Source organism: Lampetra fluviatilis, chromosome 66 (assembly GCF_964198595.1).
Source record: "Lampetra fluviatilis chromosome 66, kcLamFluv1.1, whole genome shotgun sequence".
NCBI classification, from domain to species: domain Eukaryota; kingdom Metazoa; phylum Chordata; class Hyperoartia; order Petromyzontiformes; family Petromyzontidae; genus Lampetra; species Lampetra fluviatilis.
In genome coordinates, this window is record NC_136340.1 from 4895457 (window position 1) to 4915138 (window position 19682).

At 52.3% G+C, this 19682-nt stretch overlaps 1 protein-coding gene across 1 annotated transcript in view; it reads right to left on the reverse strand.

The window, feature by feature from the left end:
• The window catches only part of LOC144952231 (UDP-glucuronic acid decarboxylase 1-like), a 20351-nt gene extending 4912 nt beyond the window's left edge, over positions 1-15439 (reverse strand). The window contains 15 exon segments of the mRNA XM_078882654.1: positions 1223-1326; positions 1872-1929; positions 4128-4188; positions 5180-5223; positions 5837-5956; positions 6452-6573; positions 6975-7034; positions 7583-7687; positions 8027-8207; positions 9173-9233; positions 10369-10394; positions 10396-10413; positions 11109-11157; positions 12394-12421; positions 14921-15439. Coding sequence (XP_078738780.1) covers positions 1223-1326; positions 1872-1929; positions 4128-4188; positions 5180-5223; positions 5837-5956; positions 6452-6573; positions 6975-7034; positions 7583-7687; positions 8027-8207; positions 9173-9233; positions 10369-10394; positions 10396-10413; positions 11109-11157; positions 12394-12421; positions 14921-15002 — 1119 coding nt within the window. The 5' untranslated portion in view covers positions 15003-15439.
• Between the last annotated feature and the right edge of the window lie 4243 nt (positions 15440-19682).

Consider the following 19682-nt stretch of genomic DNA (forward strand, 5'->3'; position numbering starts at 1 on the left):
TCACTCGCTCGATTGATCACTCGCTCGATCACTCCATCGCACACATCGCTCACTGTAACGGTTGATTGAATTGCTGACCCTACAATTATTTATTTAACTCCAAATATACAGCAGCAGCAGCAGGCGTCGTGAACCGTTAGTGCGGAGCGCGTGTGCCGCTACAACGTGGAGGGCGTGTGCCGTTACAACGTGGAATGCGTGTGCCGTTATAACGTGAAGGGCGTGTACCGTTATAACGTGAAGGGCGTGTGCCGTTATGACGTGGAAAGCCTGTACCATTATAACGTGGAGGGCGTGTACCGTTACAACGTGGAGGGCGTGTGCCGCTACAACGTGGAATGCGTGTACCGTTACAACGTGGAGGGCGTGTGCCGCTACGACGTGGAATGCGTGTACCGTTACAACGTGGAGGGCGTGTGCCGCTACGACGTGGAATGCGTGTACCGTTACAACGTGGAGGGCGTGTGCCGCTACGACGTGGAATGCGTGTACCGTTACAACGTGGAGGGCGTGTGCCGCTACGACGTGGAATGCGTGTACCGTTACAACGTGGAGGGCGTGTGCCGCTACGACGTGGAATGCGTGTACCGTTATAACGTGGAGGGCGTGTGCCGTTACAACGTGGAGGGCGTGTGCCGTTACAACGTGGAGGGCGTGTGCCGTTATGACGTGGAAAGCCTGTACCATTATAACGTGGAATGCGTGTACCGTTATAACGTGGAGGGCGTGTGCCGTTACAACGTGGAGGGCGTGTGCCGCTACAACGTGGAGGGCGTGTGCCGTTACAACGTGGAGGGCGTGCCGCTACGACGTGGAGGGCGTGTGCCGCTACAACGTGGAGGGCGTGTGCCGCTACAATGTGGAATGCCTGTACCGTTACGTGGAGGGCGTGTGCCGCTACGACGTGGAATGCGTGTACCGTTACAACGTGGAGGGCGTGTGCCGCTACGACGTGGAATGCCTGTACCATTATAACGTGGAATGCGTGCACCGTTACAACGTGGAGGGCGTGTGCCGCTACAACGTGGAATGCCTGTACCGTTATAACGCAGAATCGCAAGTTATAAGATGCAGCGCGTGTGCCGTTATAACGCCGTGGCGTTATGACTCACAAATGAAAGGAAAGGGAAGAAAATTAACCAAGTAAACTGGTTGCCAGGTAACCATGTTAAACCGGGTTGCCAGGTAACCATGGTAACGTCGGGTTGCTAGGTAACCGTACCGCGGGCTCCCATCCCAGCAGCCTGCGAGCTTTTTGGATGTCCGGGTTGCGCCTCTGAGGGTCGTCCTGGGCCTCGGGAAGGTTCACGATGGGGCTGGAACTCCCTGCGATGACATCATCACCGTCATCGTCATCATCGTCATGATCATCATCGTCATCATGATCATCATCATCGTCATCATGATCATCATCGTCATCATCGTCATCATCATCATGATCGTCATCATCATCGTCATCATCATCGTCATGATCATCATTATTATCAATCATCACCATTATCAGCATCAGCATTATCATCATCATCACCATTATAATCATCAGCAGCAGTATTATCATCATCAGCATCATAATCATCAGCATCATTGTCATGAGTATCATCATCATCGTCACGCGTATCATCAGCATCATCACCGTCACGCGTATCATCATCGTTGTCACGAGTATCATCAGCATCATTGTCATGAGTATCATTATCATCGTCACGCGTATCATCAGCATCATCATCGTCACGCGTATCATCAGCATCATTATCGTCACGCGTATCATCAGCATCATCATCGTCACGCGTATCATCAGCATCATCATCGTCACGCGTATCATCATCGTCGTCGTCGTGGTGACGAGGAGTAGGAGGAGTAGGAGGACTAACCCACGAGGCTCTTGATGATGCGAGCAAACTCCATGATGGAATGCTCCTCCGGGTTCCCCTGCGCACGGCAGGTGCACACCGAGCAGTCAGCATGGCAGCGCAGTGGCTCACGGCGTGAGAGTGGGCCAGGGTGGGTGGGTGAGTGGGTGAGTGTGTGGGTGAGTGGGTGAGTGAGAGTGGGCCAGGGTGGGTGGGTGAGTGAGTGTGTGGGTGAGTGGGTGAGTGTGTGGGTGAGTGAGAGTGGGCCAGGGTGGGTGGGTGGGTGAGTGAGGGTGTGGGTGAGTGGGTGAATGTGTGGGTGAGTGAGAGTGGGCCACGGTGGGTGGGTGGGTGAGTGAGGGTGTGGGTGAGTGGGTGAGTGTGTGGGTGAGTGAGAGTGGGCCAGGGTGGGTGGGTGGGTGAGTGAGGGTGTGGGTGAGTGGGTGAGTGTGTGGGTGAGTGAGAGTGGGCCAGGGTGGGTGGGTGGGTGAGTGAGGGTGTGGGTGAGTGTGTGTGTGGGTGAGTGAGAGTGGGCCAGGGTGGGTGGGTGGGTGAGTGAGGGTGTGGGTGAGTGGGTGAGTGTGTGGGTGAGTGAGAGTGGGCCAGGGTGGGTGGGTGGGTGAGTGAGGGTGTGGGTGAGTGGGTGAGTGTGTGGGTGAGTGAGAGTGGGCCAGGGTGGGTGGGTGAGTGAGTGAGGGTGTGGGTGAGTGGGTGAGTGTGTGGGTGAGTGAGAGTGGGCCAGGGTGGGTGGGTGGGTGAGTGAGTGAGTGGGTAGGTGAGAGTGGGCCAGGGTGGGTGGGTGGGTGAGTGAGGGTGTGGGTGAGTGGGTGAGTGTGTGGGTGAGTGAGAGTGGGCCAGGGTGGGTGGGTGGGTGAGTGAGGGTGTGGGTGAGTGGGTGAGTGTGTGGGTGAGTGAGAGTGGGCCAGGGTGGGTGGGTGAGTGAGTGAGGGTGTGGGTGAGTGGGTGAGTGTGTGGGTGAGTGAGAGTGGGCCAGGGTGGGTGGGTGGGTGAGTGAGTGTGTGGGTAGGTGAGAGTGGGCCAGGGTGGGTGGGTGGGTGAGTGAGGGTGTGGGTGAGTGTGTGGGTGAGTGAGAGTGGGCCAGGGTGGGTGGGTGGGTGAGTGAGGGTGTGGGTGAGTGGGTGAGTGTGTGGGTGAGTGAGAGTGGGCCAGGGTGGGTGGGTGGGTGAGTGAGGGTGTGGGTGAGTGGGTGAGTGTGTGGGTGAGTGAGAGTGGGCCAGGGTGGGTGGGTGGGTGAGTGAGGGTGTGGGTGAGTGGGTGAGTGTGTGGGTGAGTGAGAGTGGGCCAGGGTGGGTGGGTGGGTGAGTGAGGGTGTGGGTGAGTGGGTGAGTGTGTGGGTGAGTGAGAGTGGGCCAGGGTGGGTGGGTGAGTGGGTGAGTGTGTGGGTGAGTGGGTGAGTGTGTGGGTGAGTGAGAGTGGGCCAGGGTGGGTGGGTGGGTGAGTGAGGGTGTGGGTGAGTGAGAGTGGGTGACAGTGGGTGAGTGCGAGTGGGTGAGTGCGAGTGGGTGAGTGTGTGGGTGAGTGAGAGTGGGCCAGGGTGGGTGAGTGGGTGAGTGAGGGTGTGGGTGAGTGAGGGTGTGGGTGAGTGAGGATGTGTCGGTGAGTGAGTGAGAGTGGGTGAGTGAGTGAGCGAGGGTGTGTGGGTGAGTGACTGAGGGTGAGTGAGAGTGAGGGTGTGTGGGTGGGTGAGGGTGGGTGAGTAAGAGAGTGGGTGAGTGTGTGGGTGACAGTGGGTGAGTGCGAGTGGGTGAGTGGGTGAGAGTGGGTGAGTGAGTGAGTGAGGTTGTGGGTGAGTGCGAGTGAGTGAGGGTGTGTGGATGAGTGAGAGTGGGTGAGAGTATGGGTGAGTGAGTGAGAGTGGGTGAGTGAGTGAGAGTGGGTGAGTGAGTGAGAGTGGGTGAGTGAGAGTGGGTGAGTGAGTGAGTGAGAGTGGGTGAGTGAGTGAGAGTGGGTGAGAGTATGGGTGAGTGAGTGAGAGTGGGTGAGTGAGTGAGAGTGGGTGAGTGAGAGTGGGTGAGTGAGAGTGGGTGAGTGAGTGGGTGAGTGAGTGAGTGGGTGAGTGGGTGGGTGAGTGGGTGAGTGAGTGAGTGACTGGGTGAGTGAGTGGCTGAGTGTGTGGGTGACTGACTGAGTGGGTGAGTGTGTGGGTGACTGACTGAGTGGGTGAGTGAGTGGGTGACTGAGTGACTGGGTGAGTGACTGAGTGGGTGGGTGACTGAGTGGGTGAGTGAGTGGGTGAGTGAACGTGCGGTCCCGTACCAGGTTCACTGGGCTGCTCACGTTGCTGTTCATCAGTGACACCAGACCGTTCACCAGGTCACTGCCAAGACAAAGACCCCCCGTGTAGCCTTAACACACTGTAGGGGCAAGTGCCGTTAGCGAGTAGCAGCAGCGCCTGTGAAGGCTACCGGCACTGTGGCACACGAGGGGGTGGGTTGGTGGGTGGCCAGCACCACGCCCGGCCGCCTTTGTCTCCCCACAATGCAGCGGGTACTCATTCAGGAGAGGGCAAGCGAGTTAACATCTCCCGGCCACCACCACGGCACCCCCTAACTTGCAGTTGCCGAGGGAACGGCAAAAGGAGTTAAGCGTCTTCTTGGTTCTTTCGGTAAAGTCACGTAGAAGGGAAATAATAAAATAATAAAAATATAAACCGATAAAATAATTATCACGACGTTTCGGCCACAACGCAAGCAGCCGTCCTCAGGTGAAGAACAGGTCTGTCGGAAAGACAGCGTCTGAATGACCTGTTCTCACCTGAGGACGGCTGCTTGCGTTGTGGCCGAAACGTCGTGAGAATTATTTTATTATGTTTTATTTTTATTTAAAAAGTCTACGTGACATTAGCGAAAGAACCAAGAAGATGAATCCCTGCAGTCACGAAAGCTTTAAATCGAAATTTAGGAGTTAAGCGGTCGGAACCCGGAGTGTTTGTGGTGTGGTGTGGTGTGTGTTTTGGGGGAGTGATGGTGCAGCGGTTAGCGCTACGCTGACGCTACGAACCCGGCGACCCGGGTTCGATTCCCGCTCACGGCTAACACCGGTAGTGACGATTATCTGAACCGGTCCTAGGCCTCCCCTAGGTCGGCTCAGCCTCAAATGAGTAGCTGGTGTGGTGTGTATAGTGAACATCGCCACTGGGGAGACAAAGGCGGCCGGGCGTGGTGCTGGCCACCCACCCCCTCGTGTGCCACAGTGCCGGTAGCCTTCATAGACGCTGCTCGCTAACAGCACTTGCCCCAACAGTCTGTTACAGGCTACACGGGGGACCTTTGTCTTTGTGCGTGTGATGGTTGGACAATTGAACTCACCTGACGTACTGGAATGACCTTGTTTGACCCCCAGTGCCGTACACCTAGGAGACAACACCAACAACAACAATGAGGTGATGATAATGGTGGTGATGGTGGTGACGGAGGATGATGATAATGGTGGTGATGATGGTGGTGGTGATGATGGTGGTGGTGATGGTGGTGATGATAATGTTGGTGACGGTGATGATGATAACGGTGATGATAACGGTGATGATAATGGTAGTGGTGATCGCGATGGTGATGGTGATAACGGTGGTGGTGATGGTGGTGGTGATGGTGATAACGGTGGTGGTGATGGTGGTGACGGTTATGATGATAACGGTGGTGGTGATGATGATAACGGTGGTGGCGATCACGATGGTGATCGCGATGGTGGTGGTGGTGATCGCGTTGGTGGCGGTGGTGGTGACGGTGATGATGATAATAGCGGTGGTGGTGGTGACGGTGGTAGTGATAGCGGTGGTGGTGACGGCGGTGGTGATAGCGATGGTGATAATGGTGGAGGTGACAGCGGTGGTGGTGATGATAATGGTGGTGGTGGTGATCGCGATGGTGGCGGCGGTGGTGACGGTGATAACGGTGATGGTGATCGTGATGGTGGTGGTGATGGTGATGATGATAACGGCGGTGGTGGTTGTGACGGAGAGCTCCCACCGTGAGCGGCTCGGTCTGCAGCGCCTGCAGGATGAAGTTGCTGACAACGCGTCCGTCGTTCATGTGCATGCGTGGCCCAAACGTGTTGAAGATCCGCGCAACACGCACCTCCACGCCCTCCTGCGGACACACGCACACACGGACACACGTGGACACATGGACACACACACAGACACATCGAGACACGGACACACCGACACACACACACGGACACGCACAAGCACACACAAGCAGACACACACAAGCGGCCGCACGGACACACACACACAGAGACAGACACGCACGCGCGGACACACACACGCACACGCGTGGACACACATACACACACAGACACGCACACGCGTGAACACACACACGGACACACACGCGCGTGGACACACACACACACACGCGCGCACGTGGACACACACACACACACACACGTGACACACACGTGACACACACACACACATGACACACACGCGCGTGACACGCGGCGATGACCGCGACGGTGGTGACGGTGACAACGATGACAACCGCGACGATGACGACAGCGACGATGGTGACACCCCCCACCGACGATCACGGCCGTCGCGATTGCCACGGCCGCGACGTCCCCCCCGACGGAGGCGGCACCTGCTTCTGGTAGGCGTAGCACATGGTCTCCGCCACACGCTTGCCCTCGTCGTAGCAGGCACGGGGCCCGATGGGGTTCACGTGGCCCCAGTACGACTCCCCCTGCGGGTGCTCCTCCGGGTCTGTCGCAGCAGCAGCAGCAACAGATATATGTGGGTGAGTGTGTGGGTGAGTGTGTGTGTGGGTGAGTGTGTGGGTGAGCGTGTGGGCGAGCGTGTGTGTGTGGGCGAGCGTGTGGGCGAGCATGTGGGTGAACGTGTGCGTGTGTGTGTTTGGGTGAGCGTGTCTGTGTGGGCGAGTGTGTGTGTGTGGGTGAGCGTGCGGGGCGAGCGTGTGTGTGTGTGTGGGTGAGCGTGCGTGCGTGTGGGCGAGTGTGTGTGTGTGGGCGAGCGTGTGTGAGCGTGTGTGTGCGTGTGTGTGTGCGAGCGTGTGTGTGTGTGTGCCTGTGTGTGTGTGTGCGTGTGTGCGAGCCTGTGTGTGTGTGTGCGTGTGTGTGTATGAGGGTGCCCATCGATCCTCTCACCGCCATAGACCTCTGACGTGGAGGCCAGAAGCAAGCGCGCTCCAACTCGCTTAGCCAGGCCTGGAGACACACGCACGGGGTGGGGGGGGGCGATCCGTCAGATTTTGGCGACCGCGAGGTCACGTGACGCGCCGCAACCAATCGCGGGCGGGAAGAGGTGGAGAGAGGGAGTGAAGTAGAGGGAGGGATTGAGGGAGGGGGGGAGGGGAGGGAGGGGGGAGGGAGGGAAGGAAGAGGGGGGGGAGGGGGAGGGAGGGGGGGAGGGAAGAGGTGGAGGGAGGGAGCGAGGGAGGGAGGGGGAGGGAGCGAGGAAGGGGGGGAGCGAGAGAGGGGAGGGAGGGTAGGGGACGGAGGGAGGGGAGGGGGGGGGGGGAGGGAGGGAGGGGGGGAAGCGAGAGAGGGGAGGGAGGGGAGGGGTAGGGAGGGAGGGAGGGGAGGGGGAGCGAGGGAGGGGGGGAGCAAGGGAGGGGAGGGAGGGGGTAGGGGTGGGGAGGGAGGGGGGAAGGGAGGGAAGAGGTGTAGGGGAGTGTAGGTGAGTGTAGTGTAGGTGAGTGTAGGTGAGTGTAGGTGAGTGTAGGTGAGTGGGTGTGAGTGTGTGTGAGACTCGCCCAGCATGTTGAGTGTGCCGATGGTGTTGGTCTTGAGCGTCTTGATGGGGTTGTACATGTAGTTGGGTGGTGACGCGGGCGACGCCAGGTGGTAGATCTGGTCCACTGCAGGGCGACAACACCAGCAGGAAAGCGGGGGGGGGGGGGGCAACGCTCCACACCCCCCTCGTAGCAACGCCAGCCGCTCACCCCGTCACGCTCACCCCCCCGCTCACCCCGCCACGCTCACCCCGCCACGCTCACCCCCACCGCTCACCACCCGCTCACCCTCGACGTAGAGCGGCTCTACCACGTCGTGGTTGATGAGCTCGAAGTTTTCGTGGCCTAGCCAGTGCTCCACGTCCCACTCACCCCATCACGCTCACCACCCCCCCCACTCACACCCCGCTCACCCCCCCCCGCTCACCCCCCCGCTCACCCCGCACCGCTCACCCACCCGCTCACCCTCGACGTAGAGCGGCTCTACCACGTCGTGGTTGATGAGCTCGAAGTTCTCGTGGCCCAGCCAGTGCTCCACGTTGCGCTTGCGCCCCGTGAAAAAGTTGTCGATGACCGTCACCTCGTGGCCGTCCATCATCAGCTTGTCCGCCAGGTGGGAGCCCACGAAGCCGGCACCACCCGTCACCTGTGGGGGGGGGGGGAAGGTGGGGGGGGGGGGGAAGGTGGGGGGGGGGGGGAAGGTGGGGAAGGGAAGGTGGTGGGGGGTGAACTTCTATCACACCGTACGTAGTGCTACATGTGTGTGTGTTGAACTTATTTCACACCGTACGTAGTGCTACGTGTGTGTGTGTGTTGAACTTATTTCACACCGTACGTAGTGCTACATGTGTGTGTGTTCAACTTATTTCGCACCGTACGTAGTGCTACATGTGTGTGTGTTGAACTTATTTCGCACCGTACGTAGTGCTACATGTGTGTGTGTTCAACTTATTTCGCACCGTACGTAGTGCTACATGTGTGTGTGTTCAACTTATTTCGCACCGTACGTAGTGCTACATGTGTGTGTGTTCAACTTATTTCGCACCGTACGTAGTGCTACGTGTGTGTGTGTTCAACTTATTTCGCACCGTACGTAGTGCTACGTGTGTGTGTGTGTTCAACTTATTTCGCACCGTACGTAGTGCTACGTGTGTGTGTGTGTTCAACTTCTTTCACACCGTACGTAGTGCTACGTGTGTGTGTGTGTTCAACTTATTTCGCACCGTACGTAGTGCTACATGTGTGTGTGTTCAACTTATTTTGCACCGTACGTAGTGCTACGTGTGTGTGTGTTGAACTTCTTTCGCACCGTACGTAGTGCTACGTGTGTGTGTGTGTTGAATTTCTTTTGCACCGGTACGTAGTGCTACGTGTGTGTGTGTTCAACTTATTTTGCACCGTACGTAGTGCTACGTGTGTGTGTGTGTTCAACTTATTTTGCACCGTACGTAGTTGCTACGGTGTGTGTGTGTTGAACTTCTTTTACAGCGTACGTAGTGCTACGTGTGTGTGTGTGTGTTAAACTTCTTTCGCAACCGTACGTAGTGCTATGTGTGTGTGTGTTCAACTTCTTTCGCACCGTACGTAGCCCAGTCGTGTGTTCTAACGCACCAGTATTCGCTTGCGATCCTTCTCCGACAAGAACTTGACTGGAGGATACTTCTTACTGACGCTGCAACCCATCACACACAAAAGACAAAGATCCCCCGTGTAGCCTTCGGCGTACTGTTTAGGGGGGGGGCAAGTGCCGTCAGCAGCAGCATCAGCAGCAGCAGCAGCATCAGCAGCAGCAGCAGCATCATCAGCAGCTACGAAGGCCGGCACGGTGGCGCACGAGTGAGTGGGTGGCCAGCACCATGTCCCAGCGGCGATGTTCACTGCACACCGCGTCAGCTGCTCCTTCGAGTCTGAGTCGACCTAGGGGAGGCCCGGGACCGGTCACGATGATCGTCGGCCGTGAGCGGGATTCGAACCCGGGTTTGCCGGGGTTTCGTGGCGCCGGCGTGGCGCTAACCGCTGCACCACCGCTCCCCCACCCCATCGCACACACCCACGCACAGACGCAAAGATCCCACCGGAGAGAATTTGACAATTGGTGTTATTAATCTGCACTGTGATCGTGTTTGTGTGTGTGGGGTTTGTGTGTGTGGGGTTGTTGTTGTTGTTGTCGCTCACGGACCCCCGTGCCGTCTACTGGACTATGTGGGAAATATTTTAGAGCTCCTCCTTCTCCTCCTCCACCCTCCCTCCCCTTACCCCCTCTCCCTCACCCCCCCCCTCCTCCACCCTCCTCCACCCCCATCCACCCCCCTCCCCACCCTCCTCCTCCATCCTCCACCTCTCCTCCACCCCAACCTCCTCCACCCCTCCTCCTCCTCCTCCACCCTCCTCCACCCCCCTCCTCCTCCACCCCCTCCTCCTCCACCCCCCTCCTCCTCCACCCCCTCCTCCTCCACCCTCCTCCAATCCCCTCCTCCTCCACCCCCCTCTTACTCCACCCCCTCCTCCACCCTCCTCCACCCCCTCCTCCTCACCCCCTCCTCCTCCACCCCCTCCTCCACCCTCCTCCAATCCCCTCCTCCTCCACCCCCTCCTCCTCCACCCCCTCCTCCTCCACCCCCCTCCTCCACCCTCCTCCTCCACCCTCCTCCAATCCCCTCCTCCTCCACCCCCCTCCTACTCCACCCTCCTCCTCCACCCCCCCTCCTCCTCCAGTCCAAAAAAAAAAATCCCGATTCTGATCTCACAAACCCTCAGTGCGTGGCCCACCAACCCCTCTCCTCCCGCCGTGGCTGGAGCCCCGTTACCTGAATTCCAGATCCTTCACTTTGTCCCCTCAATGGTCCGACAGCCTGGGGTGGGAGAAAAACAAAACACAACACTCACCCACCCGCTCGCCCCGCTCACTCGCCCACTCGCTCAATCACTCACCCACTCTCGCCCACAGTCGCTCACTAACTCACCCACGCACTCACCCACCCACCCACTTTCACCCACACCCACACATTCATACACACACACACACACCCGCTCGCCCGCCCACCCGCTCGCCCGCCCGCCCTTTCATTCACCCACACGCTCAACCACTCACTCACCCACTCGCTCAACCACTCACCCACTCTGGCGCACAATCGCTCACTAACTCACCCACCCACTCACCCCACCCACACACTCATACACACACTCACCCACCCACCCACTCGCCAACACACCCACTGACTCACCCGCGCACTGATTCACCCGCACACTCACTCACGTATTAACGTACTCGCTCACTCACCCGCTCATTCCATCTCTAATTCGCTTCACACGCCCACTCCTTAACCTGCCCGCTTGCTCACTCGGCCAACCCACTCACTCACCCACCCGCTCACTGACCCACTGACCCACCTAGAATCGGAGTGAGCGGAGTGAGTGGAGTGAATCAGAGTGAATCGGAGCGAGCGGAGTGAGTGGGGTGAATCGCCGGATCGCCAACAAGACAAGCTCGTGGTGTATCTAAGCGCGTGTTGTGGCGTGGCGTGGCAGACGTTTCACAACAACGAACCTCTTCAATCTTCTCTTCAATCTTCTTCACTTGCCCCTCGTTCATGTTTCTGCGGCGATGCGAACGCACGCGGGCAACACGCACGCACGCACGCACGCAGGCAACACGCACGCACGCACGCAGGCAACACGCACGCACGCACGCACGCGCAACCGGTGATTAGACGATCGTATACGTCATTATCAATGTAGTCGACATTATTGACGTAATCAAATGCAAGCAAATGACTACTGATAACACAACACGTCAATTTTCGATCGTCCTCGTTGTTAATTCATGTGTATCGTTGTAGAATTTCAACCGGGAATAGCGCCGCCACACGGCACTCGCTGGGTCTCCCGTCGAGAGAGAGGAGATCACTCGGGGGAGGACCAAACCATAGACTCAGCACTGCACCATAGACTCAACACTGCACCATAGACTCAACACTGCACCATAGACTCAACACTGCACCATAGACTCAGCACTGCACCATAGACTCAGCACTGCACCATAGACTCAGCACTGCACCATAGACTCAACACTGCACCATAGACTCAGCACTGCACCATAGACTCAGCACTGCACCATAGACTCAGCACTGCACCATAGACTCAGCACTGCACCATAGACTCAGCACTGCACCATAGACTCAACACTGCACCATAGACTCAGCACTGCACCATAGACTCAGCACTGCACCATAGACTCAGCACTGCACCATAGACTCAACACCGCACCATAGACTCAACACTGCACCATAGACTCAACACTGCACCATAGACTCAACACTGCACCATAGACTCAGCACTGCACCATAGACTCAACACTGCCCATAGACCAGCACTGCACCATAAACTCAACACTGCACCATAGACTCAACACTGCCCATAGACTCAGCACTGCACCATAGACTCGACACTTCACCGTAGACTCAACACTGCACCATAGACTCAACACTGCACCATAGACTCAGCACTGTCCATAGACTCAGCACTGCCCATAGACTCAGCACTGCCCAGACTCAGCACTGCCCATAGACTCAGCACTGCCCCATAGACTCAGCACTGCACCATAGACTCAACATACACACACACACACATAGCACAGTTGGCAATGTAAGTTGTGAAAGAAGTTCAACACACACACACACAGCACGGTTGGCCACGTACGGTGCAAACGAAGTTCAACACATGTACAGGCAAGAAGGCGAGAACAACAGCTGAGCAACATGAAAGCAACACGCAGCAGCCTCCTGTGGCGAGGCGTTTTCTCTGCTGGACGGAGCGCCGTGTCTCAATCTCACCCAATCGACGTCAGGTTGCCCCAGACGGCTGCAACACACAAAAAACAAAACGAGAGAGAAGCCACAGTTTTAGTCAAGGACAAAGCAGATCACCCCTTCCCACCGCCCCCGCCTAGCCTGCACACACTGCTGGGGCAAGCGGCGTAAAAGATGAAACAATAAGTTAAATAATGCTATTATTAACTTATTAAAAGATAAAACAATAAGTTAAATAATGCTATTATTAACTTATTAAAATATAAAACAATAAGTTAAATAATGCTATTATTAACTTATTAAAAGATAAAACAATAAGTTAAATAATGCTATTAACTTATTAAAAGATAAAACAATAAGTTAAATAATGCTATTATTAACTTATTATATTATCTTTCTATCTTTACCGGAATAACCATTATTTAACTTATTATAAAATAATAAATTAAATAATGCTATTATTAACTTATTATATTATCTTTCTATCTTTAACGAAGAACCATTATTTAACTTATTATAAAACCATAAGTTAAATAATGCTATTATTAACTTATTATTTAGACTTCAATCTTTACCGAAAGAACCATTATTTAACTTATTATAAAAGAATAAGTTAAATAATAATATTATTCACTCATTATTTTATGTTTCTACGTGACTTTACCGAAAGAACCAAAGAGTAATTCCTGCAGTCACGAAAGCTCCAAATTAAGTTTCCATCCCACATCACATCAGGCAAAGCCCCACCGAGGGTATGAACTCATTTGTTCAAAAGCGACCTCAGCAAAAGTGGCCACCATCAATCAATTGGACCATTAATGAGCAGTCAAAAATCATCTCAATAATTCTATATTTTCTTGGTTCTTTCGGTAAAGTCACCACGTAGAATGGAAAAAATAAAATAATAAAAATAAAACATTATAAACAACAGGTCTCACGACGTTTCGGCCACAACGCAAGCAGCCGTCCTCAGGTGGAGAACAGGTCTGTCGAGAAGACAGAGTGTTCTCCACCTGAGGACGGCTGCTTGCGTTGTGGCCGAAACGTCGCGAGAATTATTTTATTATTTTTATTTTTATTATTATTTCCCTTCTACGTGACTTTACCGAAAGAACCAAGAAGATGAATCCCTGCAGTCACGAAAGCTTTAAATCGAAATTCTATATTTGATTGTGAAAATAAAAGTAACTAAATTAAATCACGACGTTTCGGAGGCAACACAAGCTTCCGTCATCAGGTGTTCATCTCAATAATCTCAACGCGTGACTGTTGATTCTGAACGTGGAGGGATACATCGGAGAACCCGGAGAACAAAAATCCACGCGACCACGGGGAGAGAGACACGCAAACTGCAAATATACAGCAGCAGCAGGCGTCGTAAGGGGTCGGGATCGAACCCACGACCTCCTGTATACCAGGCGAGGTAGTCAACATCTCACCACGGGGAGAGAGAGACGCAAACTCCAAATATACAGCAGCAGCAGCAGGCGTCGTAAGGGGTCGGGATCGAACCCACGACCTCCTGTATACCAGGCGAGGTAGTCAACATCTCACCACGGGGAGAGAGACACGCAAACTGCAAATATACAGCAGCAGCAGCAGACATCGTAAGGGGTCGGGATCGAACCCACGACCTCCTGTATACCTAGCGAGGTAGTCAACATCTCACCACGGGGAGAGAGAGACGCAAACTCCAAATATACAGCAGGCGTCAGGATTGAACCCACGACCTCCTGTACACCAGGAGAGGTAGTTAACATCTCCTAGCCACCGTGATGATGATGAGAGACACGCAGACTCGAAATATACAGCAGCAGGCATCGTCAGGGTCACGATCGAAGCCACGACCTCCTGTACACCAGGTGAGGTAGCTAACATCTCCTAGCCACCGTGATGATGATGAGAGACACGCAGACTGCAAATATACAGCAGCAGGCGTCAGGGTCGGGATCGAACCCACGACCTCCTGTACACCAGGTGAGGTAGCTAACATCTCCTAGCCACCGTGATGATGATGAGAGACACGCAGACTGCAAATATACAGCAGCAGGCGTCAGAGTCGGGATCGAACCCACGACCTCCTGTACACCAGGCGAGGTAGTTAACATCTCCTAGCCACCGTGATGATGATGAGAGAGAGACACGCAAACTCCAAATATACAGCAGCAGGCGTCAGAGTCGTGATCGAACCCACGACCTCCTGTACACCAGGCGAGGTAGTTAACATCTCCTAGCCACCGTGATGATGATTAGACAGAAAGAGACACGCAAACTCCAAATATACAGCAGCAGACATCGTCAGTGTCAGAATGGAACCCACGACCTCCTGTCTACCTGTATTGACAAAAACATTTGAATGTTTTCCTGTAATAAAACGTCCGTATGGAACTTAAAACTCAATTTCGTTGTACAAGAATACGGGGTAAACCGCACGGGGGGGGGGGGTTGACAGCTATGCAGCTCAGTGTAATGTGCCTTACAGCACCTTGTAAATACAACTAAACACATTATAAAGGTGTTAAAGATGTTCAGTTTCGGTGCAAATACTCACAGACAATGTAGGCCACTAACGCTAGAAGTACCAACACCTTCATAGCTCTGTGGTGTCCTGAACAATTTAACAAATTTACCATAATCCAGACATTAAACTGCCGCGTTTGTGAGTTACACTTTGCGCGTTAAGTTAATTGTCGCTCTGCCTTCGAAGTTTACGGTACGAGACGCACTCCTAAACCCGCCACCCCCGTAAGCCTCGGCCTACACCGCACTTTCCTAGAAGGCCCTTACCGACCGAGGCGTCACAAAGCCGGCAGGGCCACCCCAAGCCTAGCGAGCGAGAGGGGGGTTAGGACCGTAACAAAAGTCTGAGGGGATTTTTTTTTAAACAGTTCTTAATTCAACAAGATACAAGCGCCGAGAGATAACAAAGCGGCGTTCTTGGCGGTCGTAGAATGCCACTAAAGTCGGCAAAGTTTTAAAATTGTTCTAATTAATTATCGCTCATAAGCAGAGGAGGGGGGGGTGGGTTTCGCGGCGTGACGTCACCCGAGTGGAGCGCGAGTCACGTGGCGCGCCCCTAATTTGCATAGCGTGGAGGCGACTGGACAATGACGTCGTTGTTCGAACGAGTCGATTCCGCGATTCGAATTCGTAAGTTGGAGGGTCGATTCCTCGATTCCCCATCTCTTATCATTGACACATCGACTTTCTATGGGAACCGGTTCCCCATCTCTTAACATTGCCTATTGAATTTCTATGGGAACCGGTTCCCCATCTCTTAACATTGCCCCATTCACTTTCTATGGGAACCGGTTCCCCATCTCTTAACGTTGGCCCATTGACTTTCTATGGGAACCGGTTCCCCACCTCTTAACATTGCCTATTTAATTTTTAAGGGAACCGGTTCCCCACCTCTTATCGACTTTCTATGGGAACCGGTTCCCCATCTCTCAACATTGTTCCATTGACTTTCTATGGGAACCGGTTCCCCATCTCTTAACATTGTTCCATTGACTTTCTATGGGAACCGGTTCCCCATCTCTTAACATTGTTCCATTGACTTTCTATGGGAACCGGTTCCCCATCTCTTAACATTGTTCCATTGACTTTCTATGGGAACCGGTTTCCAATCTCTTAACATTGTTCCATTGACTTTCTATGGGAACCGGTTCCCCATCTCTTAACATTGTTCCATTGACTTTCTATGGGAACCGGTTCCCCATCTCTTAACATTGTTCCATTGAATTTCTATGGGAACCGGTTCCCCATCTCTTAACATTGCCCCATTCACTTTCTATGGGAACCGGTTCCCCATCTCTTAACGTTGGCCCATTGACTTTCTATGGGAACCGGTTCCCCACCTCTTAACATTGCCTATTTAATTTTTAAGGGAACCGGTTCCCCACCTCTTATCGACTTTCTATGGGAACCGGTTCCCCATCTCTCAACATTGTTCCATTGACTTTCTATGGGAACCGGTTCCCCATCTCTTAACATTGTTCCATTGACTTTCTATGGGAACCGGTTCCCCATCTCTTAACATTGTTCCATTGAATTTCTATGGGAACCGGTTCCCCATCTCTTAACATTGCCCCATTCACTTTCTATGGGAACCGGTTCCCCATCTCTTAACGTTGGCCCATTGACTTTCTATGGGAACCGGTTCCCCACCTCTTAACATTGCCTATTTAATTTTTAAGGGAACCGGTTCCCCACCTCTTATCGACTTTCTATGGGAACCGGTTCCCCATCTCTCAACATTGTTCCATTGACTTTCTATGGGAACCGGTTCCCCATCTCTTAACATTGTTCCATTGACTTTCTATGGGAACCGGTTCCCCATCTCTTAACATTGTTCCATTGACTTTCTATGGGAACCGGTTCCCCATCTCTTAACATTACCTATTTAATTTTTAAGGGAACCGGTTCCCCACCTCTTACCGACTTTCTATGGGAACCGGTTCCATATCTGTTAACGTTGGCCCATTGACTTTCTATGGGAACCGGTTCCCCATCTCTTAACATTGTTCCATTGACTTTCTATAGGAACCGGTTCCCCATCTCTTAACATTGTTCCATTGACTTTCTATGGGAACCGGTTCCCCATCTCTTAACATTGTTCCATTGACTTTCTATAGGAACCGGTTCCCCATCTCTTAACATTGTTCCATTGACTTTCTATGGGAACCGGTTCCCCATCTCTTAACATTGTTCCATTGACTTTCTATAGGAACCGGTTCCCCATCTCTTAACATTGTTCCATTGACTTTCTATGGGAACCGGTTCCCCATCTCTTAACATTGCCCTATTGACTTTCTATCGGAACCGGTTCCCCATCTCTTAACATTGCCCTATTGACTTTCTATCGGAACCGGTTCCCCATCTCTTAACATTGCCCTATTGACTTTCTATGGGAACCGGTTCCCCATCTCTTAACATTGCCCCATTGACTTTCTATGGGAACCGGTTCCCCATCTCTTAACATTGCCCCATTGACTTTCTATCGGAACCGGTTCCCCATCTCTTAACATTGCCCCATTGACTTTCTATGGGAACCGGTTCCCCATCTCTTAACATTGCCCTATTGACTTTCTATGGGAACCGGTTCCCCATCTCTTAACATTGCCCCATTGACTTTCTATGGGAACCGGTTCCCCATCTCTTAACATTGCCCCATTGACTTTCTATCGGAACCGGTTCCCCATCTCTTAACATTGCCCCATTGACTTTCTATGGGAACCGGTTCCCCATCTCTTAACATTGCCCCATTGACTTTCTATGGGAACCGGTTCCCCATCTCTTAACATTGCCCCATTGACTTTCTATGGGAACCGGTTCCCCATCTCTTAACATTGCCCCATTGACTTTCTATCGGAACCGGTTCCCCATCTCTTAACATTGCCCCATTGACTTTCTATGGGAACCGGTTCCCCATCTCTTAACATTGCCCTATTGACTTTCTATGGGAACCGGTTCCCCATCTCTTAACATTGCCCCATTGACTTTCTATGGGAACCGGTTCCCCATCTCTTAACATTGCCCCATTGACTTTCTATCGGAACCGGTTCCCCATCTCTTAACATTGCCCCATTGACTTTCTATGGGAACCGGTTCCCCATCTCTTAACATTGCCCTATTGACTTTCTATGGGAACCGGTTCCCCATCTCTTAACATTGCCCCATTGACTTTCTATGGGAACCGGTTCCCCATCTCTTAACATTGCCCCATTGACTTTCTATCGGAACCGGTTCCCCATCTCTTAACATTGCCCCATTGACTTTCTATGGGAACCGGTTCCCCATCTCTTAACATTGCCCCATTGACTTTCTATCGGAACCGGTTCCCCATCTCTTAACATTGCCCCATTGACTTTCTATCGGAACCGGTTCCCCATCTCTTAACATTGACCGATTGATGTGAGAGATTAGCATGATGTTAAAGTGAGAAATTAGCATGCAACTGGGAGATTAGCATGACGTTAATGTGAGGAATTAGCTGTAAATCACCACGATCCCTTACGTTACGGCAAACTTCGAGTTCACTTTCTGTAGTCGTGGAGTTCTGCCATGACTAGTGAAGAGGAGTCGTAGAATGGTTAAAGAACTTCAACTTGGTTCTTTCGGTAAAGTCACGTAGAAGGGAAGTAATAAAATAATAAAAATAAAACATAATAATCTAATAATTATTTCCCTTCTACGTGACTTTACCGAAAGAACCAAGAAGATGAATCCTTGCAGTCACGAAAGCTTTAAATCGAAATAAAAAATATATATAATTATTTAGATTTATTATATTATTATAGTACAATATTTTATTTTTAAATTATGTTATTATATTTTATTATACTATGCTATTATAGAATTTCGTTTTATTATTTTATTATACAACATTATTTTATTATATAAATGTATTATATTATGTTATTTTATTATGTTGTATTTTTATTATTTTATTATTTCCCTTCTACGTGACTTTACCGAAAGAACCAAGAAGATGAATCCCTGCAGTCACGAAAGCTTTACATCGAAAGTTAAAGAACTTCTTTATTCCAAAAACGCACAGCAACACACAGCCCCTTTTAACCCTTCTTCTTGGTTCTTTCGGTAAAGTCACGTAGAAGGGAAGTAATAAAATAATAAAAATAAAACATAATAAAACAATTCTCACGACGTTTCGGCTACAACGCAAGCAGCCGTCTTCAATCTCCGCTCCCAAAACACATCCGCGTCTAGCGCGCCTGGTCCGGGTGACGTCACTGCCCTTTAACCCCTGACCCCCCCCCCCACGTCTATGATCACTGTTTCATTGGTTTCGGGGCTTTATTTTGGTGATTTCGAAAGGTGTATTGGTTTGGCCATGTTTGTGTTGTTGTAGTACAGAGTTTGACTGGTGGCCTTAATCTAAGTTGTCTTGTGGTTGTTGTTGTTGTTGTTTGACTTGCATCCCACTGGGATTTTTGCACGCAGCGTTGGTGTACGGTGATTTTTTTCTGCAATATTTTGCTGTCTTTTCTTGGATTTTCTGTTTGCACTTAGTCACATATAGTCACTTTAAGATGTTTTTTTGTTCATGTTTTTGTTTGTTGCGGTTGCACCCGATTCAAGAGCCGAATGGCTCACAGGGCTATACCTAATCAATGAACTTGAACGTCCAGCGCATTCCCGCGTGTGCGATTGGTGCGTGTTGTCGTGAGAGCGGAGATGTCGTGTTCGCGTGGTGCGTGGCTCGCAGATCCCTTACACTAGTACATTTCATAAAGCGTGTTTTGAAAAAAGTTTTTTTATTACTTCTTTTTTCGTGGCTTAGTGGTACT